Here is a 23,553-nt window from a genome sequence, read left to right on the forward strand (position 1 = left end):
AAAACCCTTCCAGTATTAAGATGGAGAGTGTTTTGAGGTATCTGTGAAATGGAATGGCGTGAGCACAGTTTCCTAGCCCCTGCAAGGCTCTGGGGCTTTGTTTTGCTTCCTGGCACATTCAAGCCTCTGCAACAACAACAAAAAATGCTACGCTGGCAACAGCTCTGAAGAAGTGAAAGCTGTGAATGCCCAGCCCTCTGGCACAGCTGCTCTTTGGGTTCTTACACCTCAAAGACAAGGCAGCTGCGAGTGGGAGTCTGCAAGACAAATGCAATGCCGCTTCTCAGGAAGAAGGCTCGAGGCCTTGGAACAAGGCCCGTTCACTGCTGCCAAGTGTTGTTGTGGACTGTGAGGCTGCATGGTGGCTGTACACAGGTAGGCACAATATCCTCTCGAAAGGTCTCGGTCAGTAGCTATGCATACAAAGAAGTTAAAGAAGCTATCCCTTGCAGAGGTTCCTGCAGCTGACTGAGGCCTTTATTTTGTATTTGAAACGATCTATATGTGTGCCTTTATTGGGAAAACATGGGCTGAAAACTTGTTTAAAAAACGTGCTTCAGCCTGGGTTAATAAATCTGGTCTTGATTTGCAAACAAAAAAAATTACTCAAAACCAATGTACCTGCTATGATAGTTGGTCATGATACCACTGATGCTGTGGTATGCTTTCTTCACCAAAACAACCAAGAAGCTGTAGTACCGGAGGGCTTTGGGGTTGAGTGGCAGGAGCCTAGGCAAGGCCTTAGATGGGCGACAGCTGTGCTTTCACAGCAGTCTCCTATACCTATCACCAATCATCACAGCAGGTTGTAGCACAGCTTGGCAAACAGCACTAGCAGTCTAAACCAGACCAGTCTTTAACAATTCTTTTAATGGGTCCTAAAAGCTAGACCCACTGTAGCAAACACTTTCTAGAGAACCTTTTGGTTCAGCTTGCTTGATGTTCACAGAATTGTTACAAATACTGCAGTAGCAGGTCTGACAGTAGTCAAGTCCGACAGAACATCACCAGCTCCCTGTTCTATTGCACTGAGCTACGAGAAACAGCTAATGCTGAAGAAGCTGTAGAGGTCACTGAGCTGATGGTGTACATGGTCTCAGCACAGATGACTAAGAAAGCAGTTCAGAAAAGGCTTGTAAAGTGGGGGTATTGCCCTTGCAGCCACTCTGGGAATCACGTTAAAATACCATCAAAGTTAAAAGTAGATGTTTCCTGATGTAATGCTGGCAGGGAGTTACTGCCCAGGCTCAAATTCTGATGCAGAGCACAAAGGACTATTACCTCCGCCCCTCTTAATCCAGAAAAAGAAGTGCCATGGAGGCTGGGACGGATGGCCTGCTAACTTTAATGGGTGTGGCAAAGATGGATTTGCACAAACTGTGCAAAAACAGTGTCGCTCTTGCAAGCAGCAGATGTTTATACAAAGTTTGTATCAACTGCTTTTCAACTGCTCTGCTTGGATATAAAAAGGTGAGCTTTTAGGAGTCAGCATCATCCTTGGTCAAGTTCTTCCTCTGCTTGTTCTTTCTCTCCTATTGTTCTTACCACTGAGCTACCTGCTTGTTAATTATTTTCCATAATGGTAATTGAAAATGAGTCAGCACAGCATGGTGAAGCAAGACAGAATGGTTTGAGTATTTTCGATAAAAATAAGGGGAAGATAAAGCAGAAAACCAGAAGTTCTCACTTACGGGCAAAATGTGTAGTACTAGTTGAATGAAAAAGCTTCTAGTCACATTCATGGAAGCAAAGAGGATGCATATTGTTACAGGTTTATGAAATTAAGCCATTATAAATAACCCATTTAAAAGCTTCATCCATACATACAAAGAAGTCATATACTTGCTCTCCACTGAGCACGTCTTTGAATTTATTGATGTAAAGCAGACAAAATTCTAAATCACATTATATCAAAAGTATTACAAATGTCATTCTTAAATTTGTGTAGCAATGGATCACATACATGAACTACATGCTTCATAAACAGCCAGCAGATTTCTCAGGCTTTTGTTCTCTAATAAGATCTGTTATATTCCTTGAGTAAAAAGGTATCTGTCTAAAGTCATTGCTTGAAAGGCACTGATTAAAAACAATAGTAAAAATCTAGTATAACTTTAGCACAGAGTGAGCCAATCACAGTCATGGCTGGACAGATAAAGCAGCGATGAAGCTGAAGAACAGGGGACTACGACTGTCTGCAGGATTCAAAAGGCTGCAGGCAAGGCTGCAATACCCTTACCTGGTTTCACAAATTATCATTGATTTAAAAATAAACTATTTTTTCCTCAAGTGAGGGCTGGGGGAAGAAGGGTGGCAGCAAGGCACTTCCATGTCTCATTCCTCTATGCAGGAACTCCAGGGGCAGTGCAGGGCCAGCTATGAAAGTGCTTTTTTAGGTCAAAAGGAAACTACTGTATGTGGGATGGGGCTGCTGTGGGACATGGGGAAGAGCCTGAGCTGGACAGGAAGGAGGGGCAGGCGTGTGTATGTCCAGGAGAGCTTGCAGATGTGATACCAAAGCCAAGAGCTTGGGCAGTTGAAGAGTGTGGCATTTCTATTTGGGAAGAAGAAGAGGAGGCATTAGTTCAGTTTTGGTCTGAAATACCATCTTTCCCTTCGTTAGGGATTTCTCAATTACTGTTCCAAGACAATCCATTAGCTCTGCTATGCTGCAGGAATCCAGAGGCACCAGAACTTCCTAGAGGTACATGGCTCATATTGTGCCTCGTTTGCAGCACTAAAGCTTGTCACATCACTTGCACCGGGACAAAGCTTCGTGTCAGTTCCCCTTAGCTCTCTTTCTATGGCGGAAGCTCCCTTCCAGTCTTCACCTGCTCTGAGATACCTCTATAAAGTGCATACTTTAACAGTGGTTTTAAACTCTACTTTGCTAACATGTAGGGACTCGTGCTATTGAGATGGTAGTAAGGCCTGACTTTCCAAAAGCTCAGGTAAGCACAAAGACGCCAGTCCAAACCACCATTCAGAGATGGTACTGTTTTAGCTGAAATCCAGGCTTTTTCTTCTTTTCTGAAAGATTTAAAAGTGCCAAGGGAGTACCCGTATTAGAATGGTCACAGTCAGCTATTATCCCTCCTGTCTGGTTTCATTCACATAGTAATTTCAGAAAGCTCTCAGGTGCTATACTGAAACGAAAAAGTTTAAGATTTTATGAGGGGGAGTTTAAAAATATGCACCTGGAAAGAGACCCTGAACGCAGACAGATCTGTAATGCCAGAGTCTGTGACTCATGCCTGAATGGACTGGAAGCTTGGTATGGAATTCAGTTTATGCCTGTATCGGCTCTGGCCCCATACTTTCCTATTAGCTATGTTTAAAAGGTCCATTTGAATTACCTGAGCAGTTTACTGATTATTTAAGATATTAACGAAGCAACAAATTGGGCCAATGAATGACTGAAATCCAGGCACTGCTACTGTACTGTATATCATCAGGGTCAGAGGCAACTTTCAGGAAAATATACCAGAAAAGCAGTGTCCCAGGATGCTTCAGAAAGCTGTGCATTATCAGCAGGTTATCATCTTTCCTTGTGGGGAATCATCTAAGATACAACCTCCTGAAACACAACAGCTGTATATTTTTTTTTTAAGGAAATTGTCATCAGATCTCTGACTCATAGGTTACTCTCACCTACTGTGAATCTCTAGCATGGTTTACAGCATAGCACCCCTCTGCTCCCTGCACCCAGACTTTGATTGGTAAGCTTATTGCTATTTCAGCTGAAGCGCAGAGGAAAGACTTATGCCATTGAATGAACGGCTGCTGCCTTCCTAATGAGTCGCTCTGTCATTGGTGAATTTGGTCTCATCACATCACGTTCTCTCAGGAGGCACCTGAGAAAGAAGAGGTAGGAGAAAAACGGGAAGGCCATGAGTACAACATCAGTTTTCCTGTAAGATCACCAGCAGTATCCTTGTAAGAGGAGGAAAACAGTATGTAAAGACCTGCTCTTGAGGAGCAGATTTCCCTTACTGGAAACATTTGGCCTTGGCAATAAGTTTAGGCAGAACAGCGTTGTTTTCAGCACTGGCAGAGACTGAAAATGAGCCCCCAGAGATCAGAGTGCACAGAAGAATCATTTTTATATTGTATTTAATTTTTATGTTTCAAAGAGACCTCAGGAGGGGAACAGGTATGGCTTCATATTGTCCCGAGGATCTGTTCTTTTAAGTGCACAGGCAGACCCAGTCACTACAGTTCAAAAGAACTCAATATGGGGGAACAAGCAACATCTACGATTTGTACCAAACAAGGCTCTTGTGATTTGTACTAAGGCAAGCTCACATATCAGACTCTGCAAATCTTATTTCCCAATAAAGCAGATGTCATCATTAGGACAGATTTGATTTTCAGCAGTTCACAGAAGTTTAGCAGTCCATTAAGTACACTGATCAACACGCAGGAGGCCACATGTTAAGACAGAACCATTTGAAAATCAACTGCCCTTGAACAAATACAGACCATGCATCCAGACCGCAAGAGGGTACTTTTGGAATTGGAAGCTACTGTACTTTTTATTCTAGTTAAATGTTGCTACATTTAACACAAATGCTTGCATATAATTTTAGCCTTAATTTATTGGTTTGAGTGTACTCGCTATTTCTTACTTTTAGTAACAGTACTACTTCCACAAATATTTATCAGGAAAAATACTCACCTTGCAAGGTTTTGTTTGGCTTGTGATTTAGAATTTAAAGCAGCATGAATCAATAACTGGCTGAAAACATCTCTCTGAAAAAAGAAGTCAGCAAAAATACAAAGTAATAAGTCACTTACTTATAAAGTATTGCTGGTTACAATGGCTTGTTTACCAAATTATTAAAACCACCGAGGAAGGAAACATATCAACAAGAAAAATTAAACAGCTAACACTGCTAGTAAGTGTTTGCAAACAGGATTCAGTCACAAGCACAGTTTAGCTTTTCACTTTCTAGGAATGAAGTGTTGCTAATAGTGTAAGTAAGTGCCTAATGGAGGCTACTGAAAGAGGATTAAGTTGCATCAAAAAGTCTTTTGTTGATCTCCCTTACCTGAGCATTACTGCCTCCTAGTTGGATTAGTTGATAACGGATTGGGTACAGCAAGTCTACAGCTTTGTCACAATTTCCATTTTCAAACTCTACAAAAGCCTGGCACAGTGGCAACCCCAAACTAGGAGCCAGGGAAAGCTCATGGTCTTCACAGGGTGCTCTGTAGAAAGAGAAAGTGGTTAACTCCCATAAGTCAAATTATAAATATGCATATTTCAGTGCCAGTCTGTCACTGCCTGCAGACAGAATTTTTTTTACTGTACAAAGCCTGATGTTTCAGGTACTTTACTTAGATAATATCTTTTGGTGTGGTTATGTTACTTTCACCTTTTTGTTACTCGTCAGTCAATCAGTTTTCATTCTGCTGAATATATCCGCAAAAGGCACAAGGCCAACCCCTCCTGCCTTTGCAATAAATAGTTTTGGCTAGAAAAGTGAGAAAACTGCACAGTTTCTCTTCTGACGATCTCACCAGGAAATCCTACTGCTAGTTCTTTGACTGTCCTCATCTCTGCCAAAAGTGGCGATCAGTCCCTTGCAAACAGCTCCAAATAATAATCTTGCAAAACAGCTCGCCACGCAGCACAGAGCCTCATTGTCTTTGTAATATTAACAGTATTCCCAATCAGAGCTCTCAAAGTCTGCTCTTTTAATCTAACCATGACAGACTGCTTTTAGGCCCACAAACAGCAATGGATTTTAGCTAGCTCTTGAGATTTTTTTTTTCTTTTCATTTTCAGTGCTTGTATCCTAACCTATCTACGAGTGGAAGAGGCATATAGCATGACAACATGCCTGCAGAAGAACGTATACATTCTCGCAGGCATCCTTGCCCATATTAAAAAAAAGTAAAAGTACAAGTAACCAAACTGTAGCTCTTTGGTCTATAGGCAATACCTGCACAGGACAATGTGGAATTGTGTTTTTCCACTGCTACTGAAAAAGCTGACAGTGACCAGGCCTTGGAGGTAGTGCCATTTCAGTGCCAAAAGGTTGGTTGGCAATACGAGGAGAGGAGGACTTTCTATCCCAAGCAATATAAATTATTCCTGAGAATACAGTGCACAGTTCAATGCTATAAATTCCATCCGTTGTTTAGAACAGATTTTTCTGTAAATTTTCCAATTAAATCTTTAACATTGAGGAACCTTAGTCACTGGCTTCTGTTTCGAGTGCTTACAATGACAGCTGGGAGTCACACTCCCACACTAGTATCTTAAATTTACCAAACACAGAGCATACTCTGCGCTCTCCTTCTTGAGTCAGTATTACAAGTTTCCCATTTCTTCCACTAGGTCAGTGTTGATTTTTCAGTATGCAGTGTTGCCCTATGTGTTTATCATTCCTTAAACAAAATATGGCATCCTGGAAAGTTAGAAGTGCACAACAGATGTGCGTTTTAAGTAAGTAGTTTGAGACAGTTAATGGTGAAAATGATGAAACAATTCTTCACTTAAACATTTGTTGCAGCTCTCTGAGAAAAGGCACAGAGATGGAAGCCTGCTTTTTTTTTTCCCTTTCTCTTGCAACTGATCTGAAGTACTGAGTCATGAAGAACAACATACCCCCTGCATTAACTAACGTTTCCATCCATGAAAATAAGCATGTGATACCAACCACCAGAGCGCGCCATGGAATACTTTACAAAAAACCATTCTTGTCAACTTTAAATTGCAAAGGCTAGAGAAAAATATTAATGAAAAGCCAAGAATGACTGTTGTTTGTGCCAAAGTTTCACGACTGCTTTTCTAACACATACAAAACGCATCTTAGGTATCATTTAGCTATTACATATTTGTGATACACATAAATTAATCCATTAATCCAATCGTTAATATAATCCCTTCATCTCACAGTGTTTTCTCAAATAATAAAATTAAGCTTTATAATACTTCAAACTACAGCTAAAAATGTACAGCTGTATTACTACAAAAGGCTGAACACATAGGCAAAAGGAAGCACTGGGTGAAAGGATAAGTAGCATATGTTCATTAAAGCTTCTCTGAAGTGGTATACCTGTGCAGTTTTATATACTTTATATATACTTACATATATTTATATACTTATATAAAAGATATTCGCCATTTCCTACTTTGGTCAAATCAGACATGCTTAGGCTTGATTTGACAGTTATTTGTTTTCGTCAGTATTCTTAAAAATTACTTTTTTTTTTTTTAATTTTTGATTGATGGGTATTATAGTCAGGAACAAATAGTGACAATTTCAGGTTGTCCTTCCTTCTTTTTTAAGGCAAAGGAAGCAATAGATGCTGAAACAGAGGAAAAGCAAGGGGTGTGGGGGAGAAGAAATTGCATTTAAAGCATCTATATATCAACCCCTTCAAAAATCAAGACAATTTACAGTTATTTAATACATAAGGGAACAGGGAAAAAAAATGTTTAGATGGAATACTTAAATATTCAATTTTTTCAAATAATTTAATTTGAAAGCAAAATATTATCTATTATTACTTTAGCAGTACTTGAAATTCAATTTGCTGCAGAGGTACTTCACAACACATCAAACAGTAGCTATTAGAATACCACTACCAACTAATGCTCTATTATTAAAGAACCTTTTAAACCAGAGCAAAAAAGAACCACCTTAGATAGCTGACATATATTGTAGAATGCCCTTACTAATCTACGGATGAAATACTTCATTCATTGTATGTAACATAGATTAGTGTGAACCCATTGAAAGGAAATATACAGCAACTGTTCAGTTAGTGTCCACGACCTCAAACACAAGAGATTTCTGCTTAACAAGATGAGAAACCCCTCTAGACATTAACTCAAAAAATAAATAATTATAGGGATCTGGAGATCTCGTAACTGGAGATTGGCCTACTTAAACCAGACACGTCCCAGTGACATGCTAAAGCAGAGAAGAGCATGTTGTAGTGCTTCGGCAAGCCAGAGACAACATCACCCTGAAGTTCAGAGGACAAAATACTTATTGAATACAATACTTTAATTCCCTTGCTTACTTGGCAAGTTCCTGAAGAGTTGTTAAAAGCTCATCAGTAGTTTTGTGATCTTTGGCTCCAAGTGAGGACATCAAGATGTGTACATCATTGAACAGAAGAATGTGATCTTTGGTGTGCTTCTTTGTAAGCTTGAGAACATTGTTCCACCTGTCTCCAAGCTTTACACCTAAGAGTAAAAAATATTTTTCTCAATAAAAAATACCACATGCAAAAGTATGACTTTGCAATATACTTTCAGTCACCCAACATAAACAGCATTCCTACTAAACTCAAGAAAACATTCCCTCATGTGGCAAAATTTATACAGTAATGCTCAGCTGCAGGCTGCTGTATTTGGGCAAAGAGTTTATTGACTGTCAGTAAATTATCACCAATATTCTAGATTGCATTATGTGAGGTTCTGGCTTTATTATGAGATTGCTCATGTCTTCTTGGAGATGAAGCTCACAATGAACTGTCTGTAGCAGTCAAAAAACAGAGTTGTAAGACTGATTTCATAAACAAACCCAAAGCATAATTAGTGTTTTAGCAGAATACTGTGAAAATAATGTCCGTTCGTTGTCCCCCCCCTTCATGAAGTCTAGTGTATAAATGCTAGCTTAAAAAAGTTAAGGCGAAATGCCACTGAGTTAGGAGAGTACACAAAAGCCAGAGGCTCATATACACATACTAGCTATTTCAATCAGTATCAAAACAGAAAGTTAAGTATCTAACTTGAAATTTACTTCAAGAAAGCTCTACAGCTTTTTAGAGGCTTATGTACTTGATTGTTCAGCCTCAAATCTCCACGGACAATAGAAGTGAATTTGTCAAAAAAGAAATATGTGACCTATGCTAGCTTGAGCTGAATGAAATACCATACTGGCATGGAAAAAAAAAAAAAAAAAAGCTCTTGGGAAGAATAAAGGTTATGGACATTACTATGAATTTCACATTGAGGCTTTTCTCAAGAGCAGAATTTTCTTCTGTAACAGAAGATGTCTTCTGTAACACTGCCCAGCTTGTTCTGTGAGTATATTTAAATACTTCTCTAACACGCAAGGCAGGGGAAGGGGGGAGGCAAAAAGAAAACTGTTCCCCTTACAGTTTTAAAAAAGAATGGCAGGTGGATATCCTACCTTCCAGATGAAGCCTGTACAGCATCGAACAGTTATCTACTACATCCAGCATGCTTCCACTTGACAGACACCGGGGAGCAATCTGTAATTACAGGTATTCATAAGCTGCCCAACTGATGTGCTAGTGGGAACTTACTCAGATAACCAAACTTATTTTCACAGTACAGAATTAATTTTATCTTTTTATTAATTCAAAAATACCTGATTTGCAATAGCCCTAATTGCATCTTTCCTGAATACAGCAATTTGCAACGACAAACACTTATATTGCTTCATTTGTGGTGTTTTTCCTGTTATGAAGTTAAACTCAGTAAGTATGGAGAGTCACCAAGGCATTTTATTTTTTCCAAAATAGTGCGATAAATATTTCTTCACTTTGCCAAGGTTAGTAGATAGGAGTCTGCCCAGCAGCTTTCTTAATGCTTGCATTATTTTTATAATCCTTACAAAGATATGTTATCCTATCTAATTTGATATTGCTTATTTACAAAGATTGTTTTGAAATCCAGACAGTAAAGAACTATAATAAATTAACTAGGAATGAAAAGACATGCTTCTCTTGACTTAGTACCTAACATGCAAAATCAGTTCTTTGTAAAGGTAACTTGACTTTATAGGAAAATTATTTTACAGCCTTTTGAAAAGCATGAATAAGAAACACGCACAGAATGGAAAACAGTACGAACAGTGCCACTGTAGCTCTTTCAAGCACAAGTGTAAGAAACACTTGAACTATGCGACACGCGAGTCTTTTGGGCATTTTACCCAAAACTGCTGAGAAACAGTTTCCCTAAAAAACTGTAACAACAGATGTACATAATATGTATACATATACAGCACACTGTGATAGGTTTCAATCTCACACAGAAGGAAGAAAGCACGTATTGTGGTCCTAAGCACGTTCTCAGTAAAGAAAAAAAGGCCCCTACTCACATGATTGTCACAAATCGTCAAAGCAGCCTCATATTCACCCTGTAAAAGCAAACAAGGACTGCATGATTAACATGCAGATACAGTAACCAAAAGTGACTGGTAGTAACCAAAGACATACACGCAATTAATAGATATCATAATATTACTTCACAACTGCCTCATGACTTGATCAAAACAAACCGAGTCAAAGAAACCTTGAGGTATTAAAAGAAAGAATGGAGTCTAAGATAAACCAGGATTTACTAGGCAAAATAATCAGTATGTTTAGGTTTCATTTAACAGTAGGTACCAATACTGGTATAAGTTACACATGACGGAGAAAGACGACGTATTACCTCTCATTCTAATGCTCCTTTCAGGGGTTTTTGCAAAAATTAGTGCATCTCACAGTGTATGCAAAGAGGTAGGAAGAAAAATAATTTTAAGCAGGCTACAACCTGCATTGCAACCTGACAGGCTGGGTAAAATTGTAACCATTTTTCAACGGTTTCAATACTAAGAATTAGTAACATTAATAATTAATAACATCGGTGACCAAATTTAGTGCTTACTGCCTCTTTCTTATAAGTCAGCAAATTTTTGGGCCAGCAAATTAGTATTGAATTTGAAGAGAATTTTGTCTAATTTTTGTCTGAAAATTAGAGAGCCAAGTTCATCTTTCTATCAAATAACTGTGCCAAGTGTAATTACTGAGACTATTTGATCTTCAAACATGCAATAATCTCACAGCAATCTTTCAACACGCTAACAAAGATCCTGGAAATTTGAGCAATGTAATTAAAACTTCTCAAAATAATTTTAATAAAGGACTAGCTTGTAAAGATGGCATTGTGCTATTTTATAAAAACATCCCTTTGAATAGCTGAAAAAAGCCCTATCAATGTTAGGTCTGCCTTTTAAATAGCATTAGATGAATGACCTATCTGGACCATAAAACACCTATATGAAAATACCACATACCTTTTCAATCAAGTATAAAGCCCAGTGCCAATAAATATGGCAAGCAAGCATATCACTGTTCTGGGGAAAAAAAAAAAGAAGAGAAAATATTATTTACAAAATAACTTCCCATTTAAACATATCTAGTCAGATTTCTGTTTCCTTCTTCAGCAAAACTGAGTATTTAATGAGACAGAAGAGACAAGAACTTTAAATCAGCTGGCCAGGATACCTTCTCATTTGATACATTTGTCCTTGCAGCTATTCAGGGAGACACCTCAAAAACAAGGTTTCTCCTGTGTAATTTTTTAGAGAAGAATTTCACTTGGATGCCTCAGAATTCATCCTTCTGCAGTACTTTTTTTTTCTTACAAAAAACCACCACATCTATAACAAGAGGAAGATTTGTCTCGTCTGAAATTTAGGCGTCTTGTCTAGAGTGACCTGGATAGATAGTGGAGAGCGATACCCACCTTATGAAGGCCATTCATCCCACCCATCTAGACACCTATCTCGGACAGGGAGGAATCACTTCTTAAACATATGTTTTACTACGGACTACAGAAGCTGCACTAGATACCAAACACATCGGCAATTCATCAGGTGAGATGAGTATTTGCTGGACTGTACCAAGTTTGCACTGTCCTTTTCTGCTGGCACCAGAACTTCAAATGCTCTTCCTTAGCCTGCACTTCAAGACAATGTCATTGCAGTTCATTTTTGTGAGTGCATTGAGAATAGACAAACAGGAATATAATTCCATAATCCTTTCATGAAAATTAAAATACCAGAAAGGTTTGTCCCTCTCCTCCCATTCTCTCTCAGTGCTGTAGTTAAACTTAACGTTCTCCCAAGTGGAAAAAGCATCTTCATTTTCATGGTGACAACTGTAACACCCACTTTCAGGAAGCACAAAGGTTCCCAGTGAATGTCAGAGCTTTATGGTGCTAAGATAAACATTCTGGTAATCTTTACCTGTTTAATATTAAATCACAAGCCAAACCTGAGCAACTGAAGTAGTCAAGTGCTTGGCATAAACCTGGTAATATCAAGTTTAATATCATACTACCATTCCAAATGTCATACAAACAAGAACATGGGATTACCTCACTAAATAAAACAAAACCTTTTTACTGCTGCTGATTTTGAGTTCTGAATGAGATTAAATTGCTGAAGGAAAAGTGGGCTTGTAGGTAACTAAAATAAATAAATAAAAGCAGGCTATGGGAACTCACCACAACAGCTCAGGAGAAAAACCATTGCCATTTAATAAACAGCACTGACAGAGAAGTCCCCTCTGGTAAGATAATTTGCCCCTTTTGATTTTGTGCTGAAATATACATAAAAAACAAATGGCATCTGATTTTTTGGGGGGGTGAAGGAAGAAACAAAATAAAACTACTCTGTAAAGAAAACCTGTACAAAATCTTTGCCCCTCTTATTGGGAAGGAGGAAGATGAATTAAAAGCAGCAGGAACCTGAATACTGTGGCAGTACAGATAGATGATCCTGGTCATTAAAAGAAAATAAATAAAAATTTCAAATCACCAGGCCAAATACAAGCAACTTTAATAAAGCCCTTAGAAAGACCTGCTTTTTTTCATGTGCTTACAGTTTAATGCTCTGTCTTCATGATGTTTAATATGAAAAATATTGCACAAAAGAAGTGATTATACAAATTATCATTATGACAATGCCAGCTGTTACAAATCTTAACTATACTGGGTCAGGCACAAAGGTACATTAAATAATTCTACTTACTGATCTTGCGCTTTATTTGGATAAAGGATATAAATCACAGAGGCATGCAACTATTTTAAGAAACAAGAGTTCAAAAATCGATCCAAAAGTCAGTGAATGGGGGTTTTTAAGACGTCACCCAAAGCGTCAGTCCCCTGCATCACTGCTTCATTAAAACTAATATATTAAAGGATAAAATGCTTTCTGGGAAATGACAGATATGAACCTCAAGCAAGGGTTTTCTGCCTGCACTTCCAAGCTCGGTATCTGAATGCTTAACTTAAAAAAAACAAGTGCAAAATAAACAGTTCTTCTAGTCTCATTATCCAGCCCTGCTCTTTGGGTGAGGTGCAATGGTCAGCTCAGATGACTCTAAAACAGACTCTTGCGGGTTCTAACAAATTCAAACCTCACAGCCTTCTGCTCTGAATATAACATACCTAATAATTGGGAAAACACATGCTGTCCAACACAAATAAAAATTAAGCTTCACTTACAGCAAAGGACCATATGACAGTCAATTAAGAACAACAATTAACCTGTTCAATACTCTGAGAGATACTCAAATACATTGGATATATAAAGTAACTTCAGTACACGAGAAAAGAGACAAAAGCATCGTTTCTCTTTTTCTTTACAGTTGACCTTTAAAAACCCTTCCCCATCCAGAAGCAAGTATTTTATCAGTCTTCTAAAACATTTGATTTGACTGTGTCATTTCACACCTCATCTTAGGTTACCGTGAAGAGATTTAGCCAGGTTCCTCAACTCTCAGTGCTCATCTCAGTCTAAGCAAAAAGCTTGTGAAAATATCAGTGGTCACTTTACTTTTATAACCACACCATAAATCACACACATATAAATCACATATCAATAAATCACAATTTTCACATCTGATGTTTCACCTGTCTGCAATAGCCACGTCTTTATGAGATGTAAAATACCTAATCAGCTCCACCATGAAACTACATGTGCACGTACAAACCACACATTTGCTGAAAAGCAGTATTTATTACAATATTCCTAGCTAAAGTAAGGCAGTGTGAGAGGACAGACTTTGTGTGAATCCTGGCCTACTGACATGTTTGCCATTTTTGTAATCTCAGCAGTTGTAGTAATGATGACTTAACGTGGTCCACAGTATGTGTCCCTCATAATATGCCATTTTTTCCTGCCTCTTGCTTCAAAAGTAGCATGGATAGTAACAGCACCTCAAGTGATGGTTTCTTCTAATATGTAAACTTTGCATTGCTTGTAACGTGCCTGCAGATAGGAAGGAATTGCATGCAGAGGAATCAAGAACTTGGCTGGAGGAGAGAAAGACCTAGAAGGAGCTTTTTCAGAGATGCTACAAGAATGTTTACCTTCCAGTTGGCTTCCGTTTCCTTCATAAATTCTAACCCTTTCTTCACCTCTGCTTTCATTTCATTTACGTGAGCTATAGTATGAACAGACCATGCATCTGTCTGATTTATAGCCAAAGCCTATGAGTGAAAAAAGGGAAAACGTGATGAAGCTTACAAACTTTCAAATAACAATACTTATCACTGCTGACATAGAAACAAGAGACTACTTTTTACTTGCTGCATGTTAAGTACATCCCTGTACCATTCCAACTAACCACAGCCAGGAAGTTTGATTTGGACAGAAAAGGAAGAAAATGTTTATTGGCTGTCTTCACTTCCCAGCTTCTACTGCACGGAGATGAACACCTGCAAAACACTTTAAAATGAAGGCTTTGATGAAGATCATCAAATGACATTTTATTTCACAGACATGCATCAGTATCAGCCATGAAAGCATTGCATGCACAGGCACAATATATTCCACGACACAGTGCCTTGTAGGTAACCATTCCTTCTTCAAGAAGATGGCCAGCCCTGAGTATTCAGCAAATTCCTCTTTCTCACTCGAACAACTCCCACTAGGTTTTAGGCATTTTGCAAGGTTAGTCATTAACCTGGTAAATGTTAAATGTTAACGTTTAGTCTTTGTTGTCACTTTCAGCAATTTGATGTAAAAGAAGTTTGGCAAAAACACCCATTAGAGATTAATTGTATCTGAGACTCCTGGAGGACAGGGATAATCCTGAGGAGTGGAGAAAGTCAAGTATAATTACTATCTTCATAAAAAGGAAACAGGTCGGCTAATATTGATCCCCAGGAACATTGTACAGTTAATTGTTCAATAATCCAGGAACAAGCATCTGGGAAAAAAAAGGGAGGGGGAACCCAAACAGGATGGATTGTCAAGAGCAGATTACATCAAACCAATCCAACATTCTTTAACAGGAGTAGACAGCCAATTATACATGGGGGACACAGCAGATGGGATAATATATGGATTTTATAGGGGTGTTCTGACACCATCTGACAAGGCATGCTCATAAGTGAAGGAAATACAGTCAAGATGAAACTGCCATGGTATGGCATAGACGTGGGAATCTTTCTAAGGAAAAGTTATCAATAGTCTCTTAAGAAACTCTGAGCATTTCCATGTTAAGCTTTATCTCTTTGCTACTTCTGCTAACAACTGGGATGATGGAGAGAGTCAGTTCATGGCATTTGCACAAACCACCACCCAAAGATAGGGACCATGTTTAAGAACTCTAAAACCTTTTAGCACCAATAGCAGACAGTTTACCTCACGGGCAAGCTCCTCAGCACGATCGAAAAAGTTTGTTTCCATGAGCCCAAAAGAGTAGAATCCCTTCACGTAGCTAAGCAAAAGGGGAAAAACCAGCATGTCATCCATTTAGAACTAGATTTAATCTAGGACTGAAAAACATATTAGAAATAGCATTTAACTGAAAACAGTCCTTACAATGCAAGTTACAATGAGGGTTCAAGCTTGCAGGATACAGAACAACTAGCTAGTTCTCAGAGGAAATGAGAGGCCTGGAGACACCAGCATGGGAAAGAGTAACAAGATGCACATCACCAGTGTTTTGAGAACTGACATTTACATCTTCAGATAAGCTGGAATTAAGAGCTGCACAGAATAATTTGCTGATCTCCATAACAGTTGCAAGATGCAGAATTAGACAGCTGGAAGCAAGACAGTGCTGCCATCAGTTATCTGAGTGTCTCAAAGGCAACACATGAGTGTAGCCTTCTGCACTTTCTCCAGTACCCACAAAACTATAGGAGAGTACTTCTACGTGAAGTGGCCCTTTAAAATTGGTTGTAAAACATCGCCATTAAGCCATAAAGGCCCAGCGTAAAGGAAAATCAGCGATGTTATATGCTCTTATGCACATACCTGATGCAGTTGTTTTAAGAAATATTTAACTGCTATTGTATTTGCAGATTCATAGATTGCAAAATACCACAGGATATGTTTCTGCTTCTCAAAACATCTGTTGGGGTTTTGGTTTTAAACTCCCAAGGCAAAGGAACTACTAAAACATGTGGGGTATGTTGCAACTGATTTATTTCATGGATCGAGATGAATAGAAGTTGATTTTTTTTTTTTTGCCAACATATCAATTCATGTGTAACTCTACATGCCTGTAAGTTTAAGGACAAGGGGTACTTGCCAGGTTTTTCTACTTCAACAAATGCTTGGCATATGTGTGTTTCCTGTTGCTTTACAATTAGAGTGGACAACAACCAGCACTTTTGTAGCATTGTGTCTAGAACTTTATAAAAATGCAGCCAAAACTGCTAAGTTGTCTTACTTCTCCAACAAATGAAACCAGCATATTGTAGTTAAGAAGAACTAAGAGTTTTAGATTTTTCTGAGTTGAGGTAACATAGCTGGAAAAATGAGACTCCTGACACTACCCTCTGTGCCATGAGATTCTGGATACCTCAGTTAGCTTCACTATTATGTTAGCATTCAGTCTGTAAACTCTGCACTCTTTGTGGAAGAAAAAAAGGAGACAAGATTGTGCTGGATATGGAGGTACAGAGCATTGGTATACAGCAACATTCATAAAATATTCAGAAAGTTATCGTTGCCTGTGGATCATCTATTCATCTATCTCTAAATGTTAAATGTATGTCTTGACTTATAATTTAATGTTAATTTTTACATAAAGTTAAAAGCTTTCAAATAATTTAACAGGTCTTAAAAATCATTTTTAAAATTACCCCAAGTTAGTTTTTATTAACAATTCACTTGTCAATAGATTCAGATTATCCTGAATTAACTTTGGGAAACTGAAACTTTCAGAACTGAACTAAAGAAATTTTTAAAAGTTCTACCTTCCTGTCAGTCTTTGCTGCACCAGCTGTTATGGTATATCCCAAAGTTTTATTTCAGAACTACACTTTGGTATTCCAAGTTACAGCTCCCTTCTTCCTTCCACTCGTGTTCTATCACCCACAATGTGAGCCCCAAGCAAAAAACTGGACCCATAAAAGCCCGAAGGAGTTTTGCCACTGCCCTCAGTGAAGACATGATTTTATCCTGTGTGTTACATGCCATGTGCTATATTTGACAGGAAAATTTACTAACTGAGCCACAGCTCACTTAAGAAAAAACGCTGAACAACAGTGTCAACAGGGATACAGAAGAGATGTTCTAGCTGTGGTTAGGTTTGATTCACTTCTAAGCCCTTGATTTTGTCTACATGTCTGTTTCCAACAGATCCTGTTATTTAGACATGCCTGAACTTGAAAACCACAAAGTACGTGCACACCAGATAAAGAGCAATTTTCAAAATGAAGCATGACCCACCTGCTTAGTGGAATATCAGGTGTCCAGAAAGGATAAACCCGGGCAACAGAATCTCGCATCTGTATATGATATCCCAGGTAGAAATAAGTGTCCTGGGAAAATTTGAGGGCTAGCATGTCAGTTGGGTGGCTCTGCAGAATCTGTTCCCATAGATCACAAGCTTTTGGAAGCTGGCTAGAAATACAAAATTATTTTGATTGCTGAGAGAAGGCACACATACCTGCCTCTACTGTTAGTTCTAAACTCATGCTATTCTGAAAAATAGAAAATTCAACATGAAATTACTTTTTTTTCCTTGAAGGAATTTCTTAGTCTTTTTTAAAGTAATAATGGCATTATCTTCACTGAGCACCTTCTGGAAATCTTTTGAAAGCAATGTCCTTGGGTTACAACAAGTCACTATAACACACAAGGAAAATGAAACAAGCTTAAACCATAAATCTAAAGATTTTCCTACAGGGTTGAACAGTTTTTACAGAGACCTACCATAACTAATCTAACTTCACATGCACAAAGACACCTTCCCTCTCCTCTAGTGGGAATCAAACCCATAGTAACAGGGCTTCAGTAGCTTCCTCTTTACCTTTGGTAGGAAGTATGTGAGGTAAATCCATGCTAACCCGTTTGTTTGACAAACAAATAATGAAAGTGAATTGTTAACCCATACTTTCTGCAGTGCACATAAATTCATCATATTGAATGGAACAGTGAGCCTCTACAGCACTTCTGACATCTGCTATCTCCGTGTTTTACAGAGGAAATAGTTTTTGACACAGGGAGACAACATAGAGAAGAAAAGTCTGTTTGTAGCTTTGCTTCTGTGGATCTAAGTCTGTGTTATATTATATTGGACCTTACTGTAGTCAAAGATTTAGTTTCCTAGTTCTAAACCATATATTCCACTGATGGATCTCTGACAGATTTAAAACATGGAGCGCTTAATGATATGAAGCAGTGGCAATAGAGCACTTCCCCTTCTACGGTGCTGCTTACTAACTAGTTATGGCGCTTACAGTTTGGAGAGAGAAATTAAAGAACAACCACTGACATCTCATCCTGATCCTTTGCTAGATGTCAGCTAATGTCAGGCAACACCACTACCAACTATCGCTTCCACCTGTGGTAGCTAAAACTCTTCACAGTCCATGATCAAATGGGATGACAGTGGACTTACCCACTGGCAAACATGTCCAACGCTGATACATGAAGCTTCTCCCGCTCAGTCAGTGGCTGTGATTTTGAAAGCATCATCATCATTCTCATCGCACTGTCCAGCTCTTTGTTGAGCCGCACTGAACTTCCAGTGCCAATCAGCTCCAAACCATTAGCAATGACATGTCCCATTGCTACGGAAAACAGCACATTACAAGTTGAGCTGTACAGCATTACATTCACCTCTACGTAAACATGAGGGGGAGTTGTTTATTTTAAACAAGACTGACTTATAGTCACAGGTGTCCAGAAAGTCTCATAAGCCTAAAGTTCTTAGAGGCTTTTCATGATAGCCATTTAGAAAGACTTGAAATGAGAAGAAAAAAACCACACAAAACCATCCCAGCCTGCTCTAGATTCTGAAGAAGTTTTACAGTATGCTATAAGCCACCACCTTCCCCTTGCATAAACAAAGTTAAACACCAAGACACCAGGTATTATCCAGCACTTTCCATGCTAAGAATTAAAGGTTACACTCACTAAAATTTGGATCTGCTGCTTTTAACTTGGAGAGACATCCCTCAATACCTCCAAGGCTCTCATCATTGGCCCAGGTTGCATACTGTAAGAGAGAGAGGGAGAGAGAGAGGGTTGAGGAATCCCTGATGATATTGGGCTTCTTTTTGTTCTCTCAGGCATTTAAAATTCAAAAGCAAGCAAGGCAAATGACCAAAAGACAAACATTGCATTCAGATAGGGTTAGTGTAGTAGGAAAACAGAAAAACTGTTTTCTTTAAGATAGTTTGGCCACCAGTAGAACTAATAACCCTGGATTTCTATGTGGTTTATGTCAACTGGTTGATTCTCCAGTGTCAAGTGGGATGAGCACACTGGCTGAGGTCTTCCCCACAGCTGCAGCATTTGGCATAGCTCTCTGCTACCAGGGTTTTCTGCTGCCTGCTAATGGCTGAACTCCTGTGGCAGCGTGATTTTGAGGCTGGTAAGAAATTTAAACATCAGCTACAGTAAAAACTGTTTCATGCACAAGTCCCTTCAAATCACATTTTCTTACACTTTTTGGTCATACCTGCGTCAGCGCAGCATCAAATAGCTTACAGGCTTCATTGCTAGTCGTGGACAGGGAAAGTCCAGCATCCTGCCAGGCCTGCACAACAAACAAATACAAACCCGCTCATTTTACACACTCGTTTTCCAGACTACGCCAGCAGATTTTCAAATTGATGATGTTCTGGTATTTTTGTCAACTATGCTTTTTTTTAAAAAAAAGAAAAGCTGGAAGGACAATGTAAGCAGATACACAAACCTTTTGTTCAGTTGTAGTTACATCTGAAGACTCAATTAGTTGGGGCTAGCAGTGGGAATAAAGAAGCAACAAATTATAAAGCATAATAGAAGATCTTGATGGGTTACTCACAATGAGAGACCCATTCTTAATTCATTACAACTCAACTTTAGACTAGTCCCTCTGCTGCAGACACACCTTGTGTGAAGTAGAGACACGGTAAAATAAAACCCTGTTCTTTTATAACTGAAATCAACACCTTAAGTAACTTGCAGGCCAAACAGCCTGGCAGAGCAAATCCACCAAGTCGCTGGAGTTAAGCCAACAAGGAATTTGGACCACAGATTTGTACACAAGCCTGACACAAAGGAAGAACATGGGCATTTGATAAAGCTAAAATGCAAAACATAATCAGGCTGCCATAGTTTCTTAACAAGCTATGTGACACTAACTGAGGGGCTACATCTCCTGGCTAGCTGCTGGAGAATGAAAAGAGTTCATTAGGCAGATGTGCAGTTTACTCAATGGTGGAATTAAGCTGCAGCAGCTACAGCACCCTAGTTCATGGTTGTCTCCATGACTGCTCTCTTGAGTAACTCAAGCAACAAAATGAAAAATCCAATGCCTATTTCAAAATGCTTAACTTATTCATGTGGGTGTCTACAGCAAACAGGCATGTAACCTCTAGTTGCTTGCAGGCCTTTTCCCCCACACAGGATGGCCACACAAACCACAAAGCCTGTCATCTCACAAGCTGAGGTGCTTCCCTTGGCAACCTATTCAGATATTTTTAATAATGTTTGGGTTTATTTCTACTAATCACTCTCCATTCAGCATTCCTATACTGCACCCATCATTGCCTCTAAGACTGGAAGCTTCTCAAGCACAGACTTACATTCAGCACACCATATACGTTCCTGTTTAAGCATACACACATTTGAGGAGCTGCCCCAACCACTTCAGCATCACTTTTATTCCAGTACACAGAACGTACAGGATAGACATAAAAAAAGACCTGGGGCAAGCCAATTCAGACTCCTCCTAATGGGGGATTAGTCCTTGTGGATGCTGCAAGAATTCACGTCATCTCATTTTACACTTTCATGTATTTCCTGGTTCTAATGACCCAACTGTCAAAAACTTTAAGTAACCAGGCAAAGACATCTTTGTTAATATATCCTAAAGCTTTCCCACTGTGATTGGATTAAAGGCTCACATTCCAGCAGCTCAAGCACTTGAGTGTTCAAATTACAAGCCTGAAAGACTAGACCTGAATATAAAATTACAAATTTTCTTTACAATTCATACTATACCCAGAAACAGCGTAAAGAGAAAAGTCAAGAGCGTAGCAAGGTTAGGGCTGCTACTTACAGGCTGCCTTTCAAGGTGCCCTGCAAAATAGGCCAGGAACCACTTTCATCACCAGTCATCAAAAACAAGCTCTGTTTGAAGTAGCTCCCTTTGCCACTGCCCGTTCTGCACAACAGCTCAAGGTACTTGCCAAGTAGAAAATGTCATCCCATTTTGAGGAGATTTGTTAATGCTAAGATTCATAGGAATGAAAATGTCTGTGCGTAAGCATCAAGAAAAAACAGCAGAACCAGGGTTCGTAAAAAAAGGCCTGCATCCATCACTAAGGACACTGCTGATCTAGTTGAGGTATATGCTATTTCTATCCACTCTAGAAAGCCTCTGCTCTGCTAAGGCTACAGCCCACATAACTCACTCTTCACTGGAAGACTCCCACTCTGGCAACAGGAGGATGGCAGCAAGGCTGCATCACATCACGTACGCCACTACTCTTCCTGTTAGCGCACCAGGACAATGGGCTGCAGGGAAGAACCATCCCGTAACAGCTGCTGACTCCTAAGAGACATAAAAGATCTGCTCCAAACCTAATCTGTTGTTATCAACCAAGAACCAAAGAGCTACTGGGAGCAGAGAAGAGCCAGCACCCCTTGTCCTCTGGGTCGTACACAAGTGGTCCTGCCCAGACTACTTGGGACACTCATGTCTAGGGGCTTGCCTGTATGCAGGTATCAGACTGCGATCGAAGAAATCCACGAGAGAGGGAGTGCGAAGAGGTAAAAAACAGCCTGGAGAGTTTGTAAAACAATTATCACCTCCCCTTCCCACAGAGGCTACCTTTGAGCTCTGTTACACTGATTTCCCACAACCTTCCTCTCTAAGTCCAGAGGAGACTCTTCTCTGTGATGCCTCTTGGAGGAGAGCACCATGGCCTTGGCTCTTCTTACTGCTTCTTGGTGAGACCAAAGCCTTGCCCTTTCTCCTGCTTTAAGATAAGAGTTTAGTCACGGGATCTGGTGACTGTTTATTTGTATTTTTTTCCCTGCTAGAATCCCAGCTGGCTCTGAGAAATCTGCTCTTTGCGGGTTGCTGTTAGCATATCCTGTATTACTCAAGTGGCAGCTCTCCAGAGCTCTGGCGCTCATGAACCTATGACACTCTCAGACGATCCTCAAGACTTCTTTTTTTACCTCACCCTGCCTAATTAACAAGAAAACAATGACAAAAGGAGTGACAGAGAGAATGAACTTCATCGGGAAGAAAGCATGCAAATGACTAATCAGTAACTAGCTCCTGCTGACAGATTTTGAACCCTTGGACTTGAAGCTGGTTTAGAGTTAAAAGAAGGCCTGACCCACCTTTGAGGCCCACAGAAAAGGCAGGTGAGTGCCTGTGGGACCAGCCTGCACTACAAACAAGACCCAGAGATGTTCAGACACAGGTTTGCTTCCCCGGTGGGAGCGAAGGGTGCAGCAACTCGTCCCCATTTTCAGATCCCAACAGCAGCCTAACCCCACCTGAAACCCACCCTGAGTGTAAGGTTACCGGAGGGTTAAGGGAGATGAGCTCTAGCAGAAGCCTCACCACACCGGGGCTGCCTCTCCGCGCCCTCCCGTCGGCCTCAGCCGGCTCAGCTCCTCTCCCGCCACAGACCCAGCGCCTGCCAGCAGGCTCCCTCCCAGCCCGGCCCTCGGGCGGGCCCGGGGCCTCCCCAAGGCCCACACGGGAGGACACCGCCCACCCGCCCGCCCGCCCGAAGGGCGCACACCCGCCGCCCCCGGGCGCCCGGCAGGAGCACGGGCCACGGGCAGAGCGGCCGCAGCCCCCGCGCTCGGTCGCTGCGGCGGGGCCGGGCCGGGCCGGGCCGGGCCGGGCGGCCATCCGAGGCGCCTCACCGTCCCCCTCCACCTCAGACCTGCCCTCACCTTGCAGTCCCTCAGCGGTGCCATGATCCCCCACGGCGGCTCCGTGCCTCCCGCCCCCCCCAGGAGGCGGAGCCGGGGCCGGGCCAGAAGCGGGCGGGGCCGCCGGCGGCGGCTGCGGGCGGCGGTTGGGCGGCGCTCGGGCCGTTGGGAGCGGCTCGCCTTCGAGGCCCCGTATCACGGAGGGGTGCGGCGGTGCTGCCGACGGATGTGTTTCGTGTAGATTATTGGCCCCGAAACACTTGTTTCATGTGGTATCGGGTATATCCACGCACGGTCTGCTGTTTCTAAAGTTAAATACCTTTCTTACCAGCTGTGCCGGGGAGGACGACGAGGAGCAGGCCCTGGGACGAGGAGCAGGCCCTGGTCTTCTTGGAGCCCTTCTGCAGCAGTTGGGACTCCTCAACCGTCAGCC

The 23,553-nt window shown here is 40.6% G+C and overlaps 1 protein-coding gene across 1 annotated transcript; it reads right to left on the reverse strand.

Moving 5' to 3' along the window:
- Window positions 1-1,846: 1,846 nt before the first annotated feature.
- On the reverse strand, window positions 1,847-23,165 carry TTC38 (tetratricopeptide repeat domain 38). Its single transcript, XM_050909293.1, has 14 exons — window positions 23,142-23,165; window positions 19,693-19,770; window positions 19,146-19,227; window positions 18,628-18,799; window positions 17,454-17,627; window positions 15,414-15,489; window positions 14,135-14,254; window positions 11,052-11,111; window positions 10,092-10,130; window positions 9,159-9,240; window positions 8,041-8,206; window positions 5,052-5,211; window positions 4,679-4,752; window positions 1,847-3,854 (listed from the first exon to the last, which is right to left on the reverse strand). The coding sequence occupies exons 1-14, from the start codon at window positions 23,163-23,165 to the stop codon at window positions 3,761-3,763; spliced, it is 1,401 nt and encodes a 466-aa protein (XP_050765250.1). The 3' UTR covers window positions 1,847-3,760.
- Between the last annotated feature and the right edge of the window lie 388 nt (window positions 23,166-23,553).

The sequence above is a fragment of the Gymnogyps californianus genome, chromosome 1 (assembly GCF_018139145.2).
Source record: "Gymnogyps californianus isolate 813 chromosome 1, ASM1813914v2, whole genome shotgun sequence".
NCBI classification, from domain to species: domain Eukaryota; kingdom Metazoa; phylum Chordata; class Aves; order Accipitriformes; family Cathartidae; genus Gymnogyps; species Gymnogyps californianus.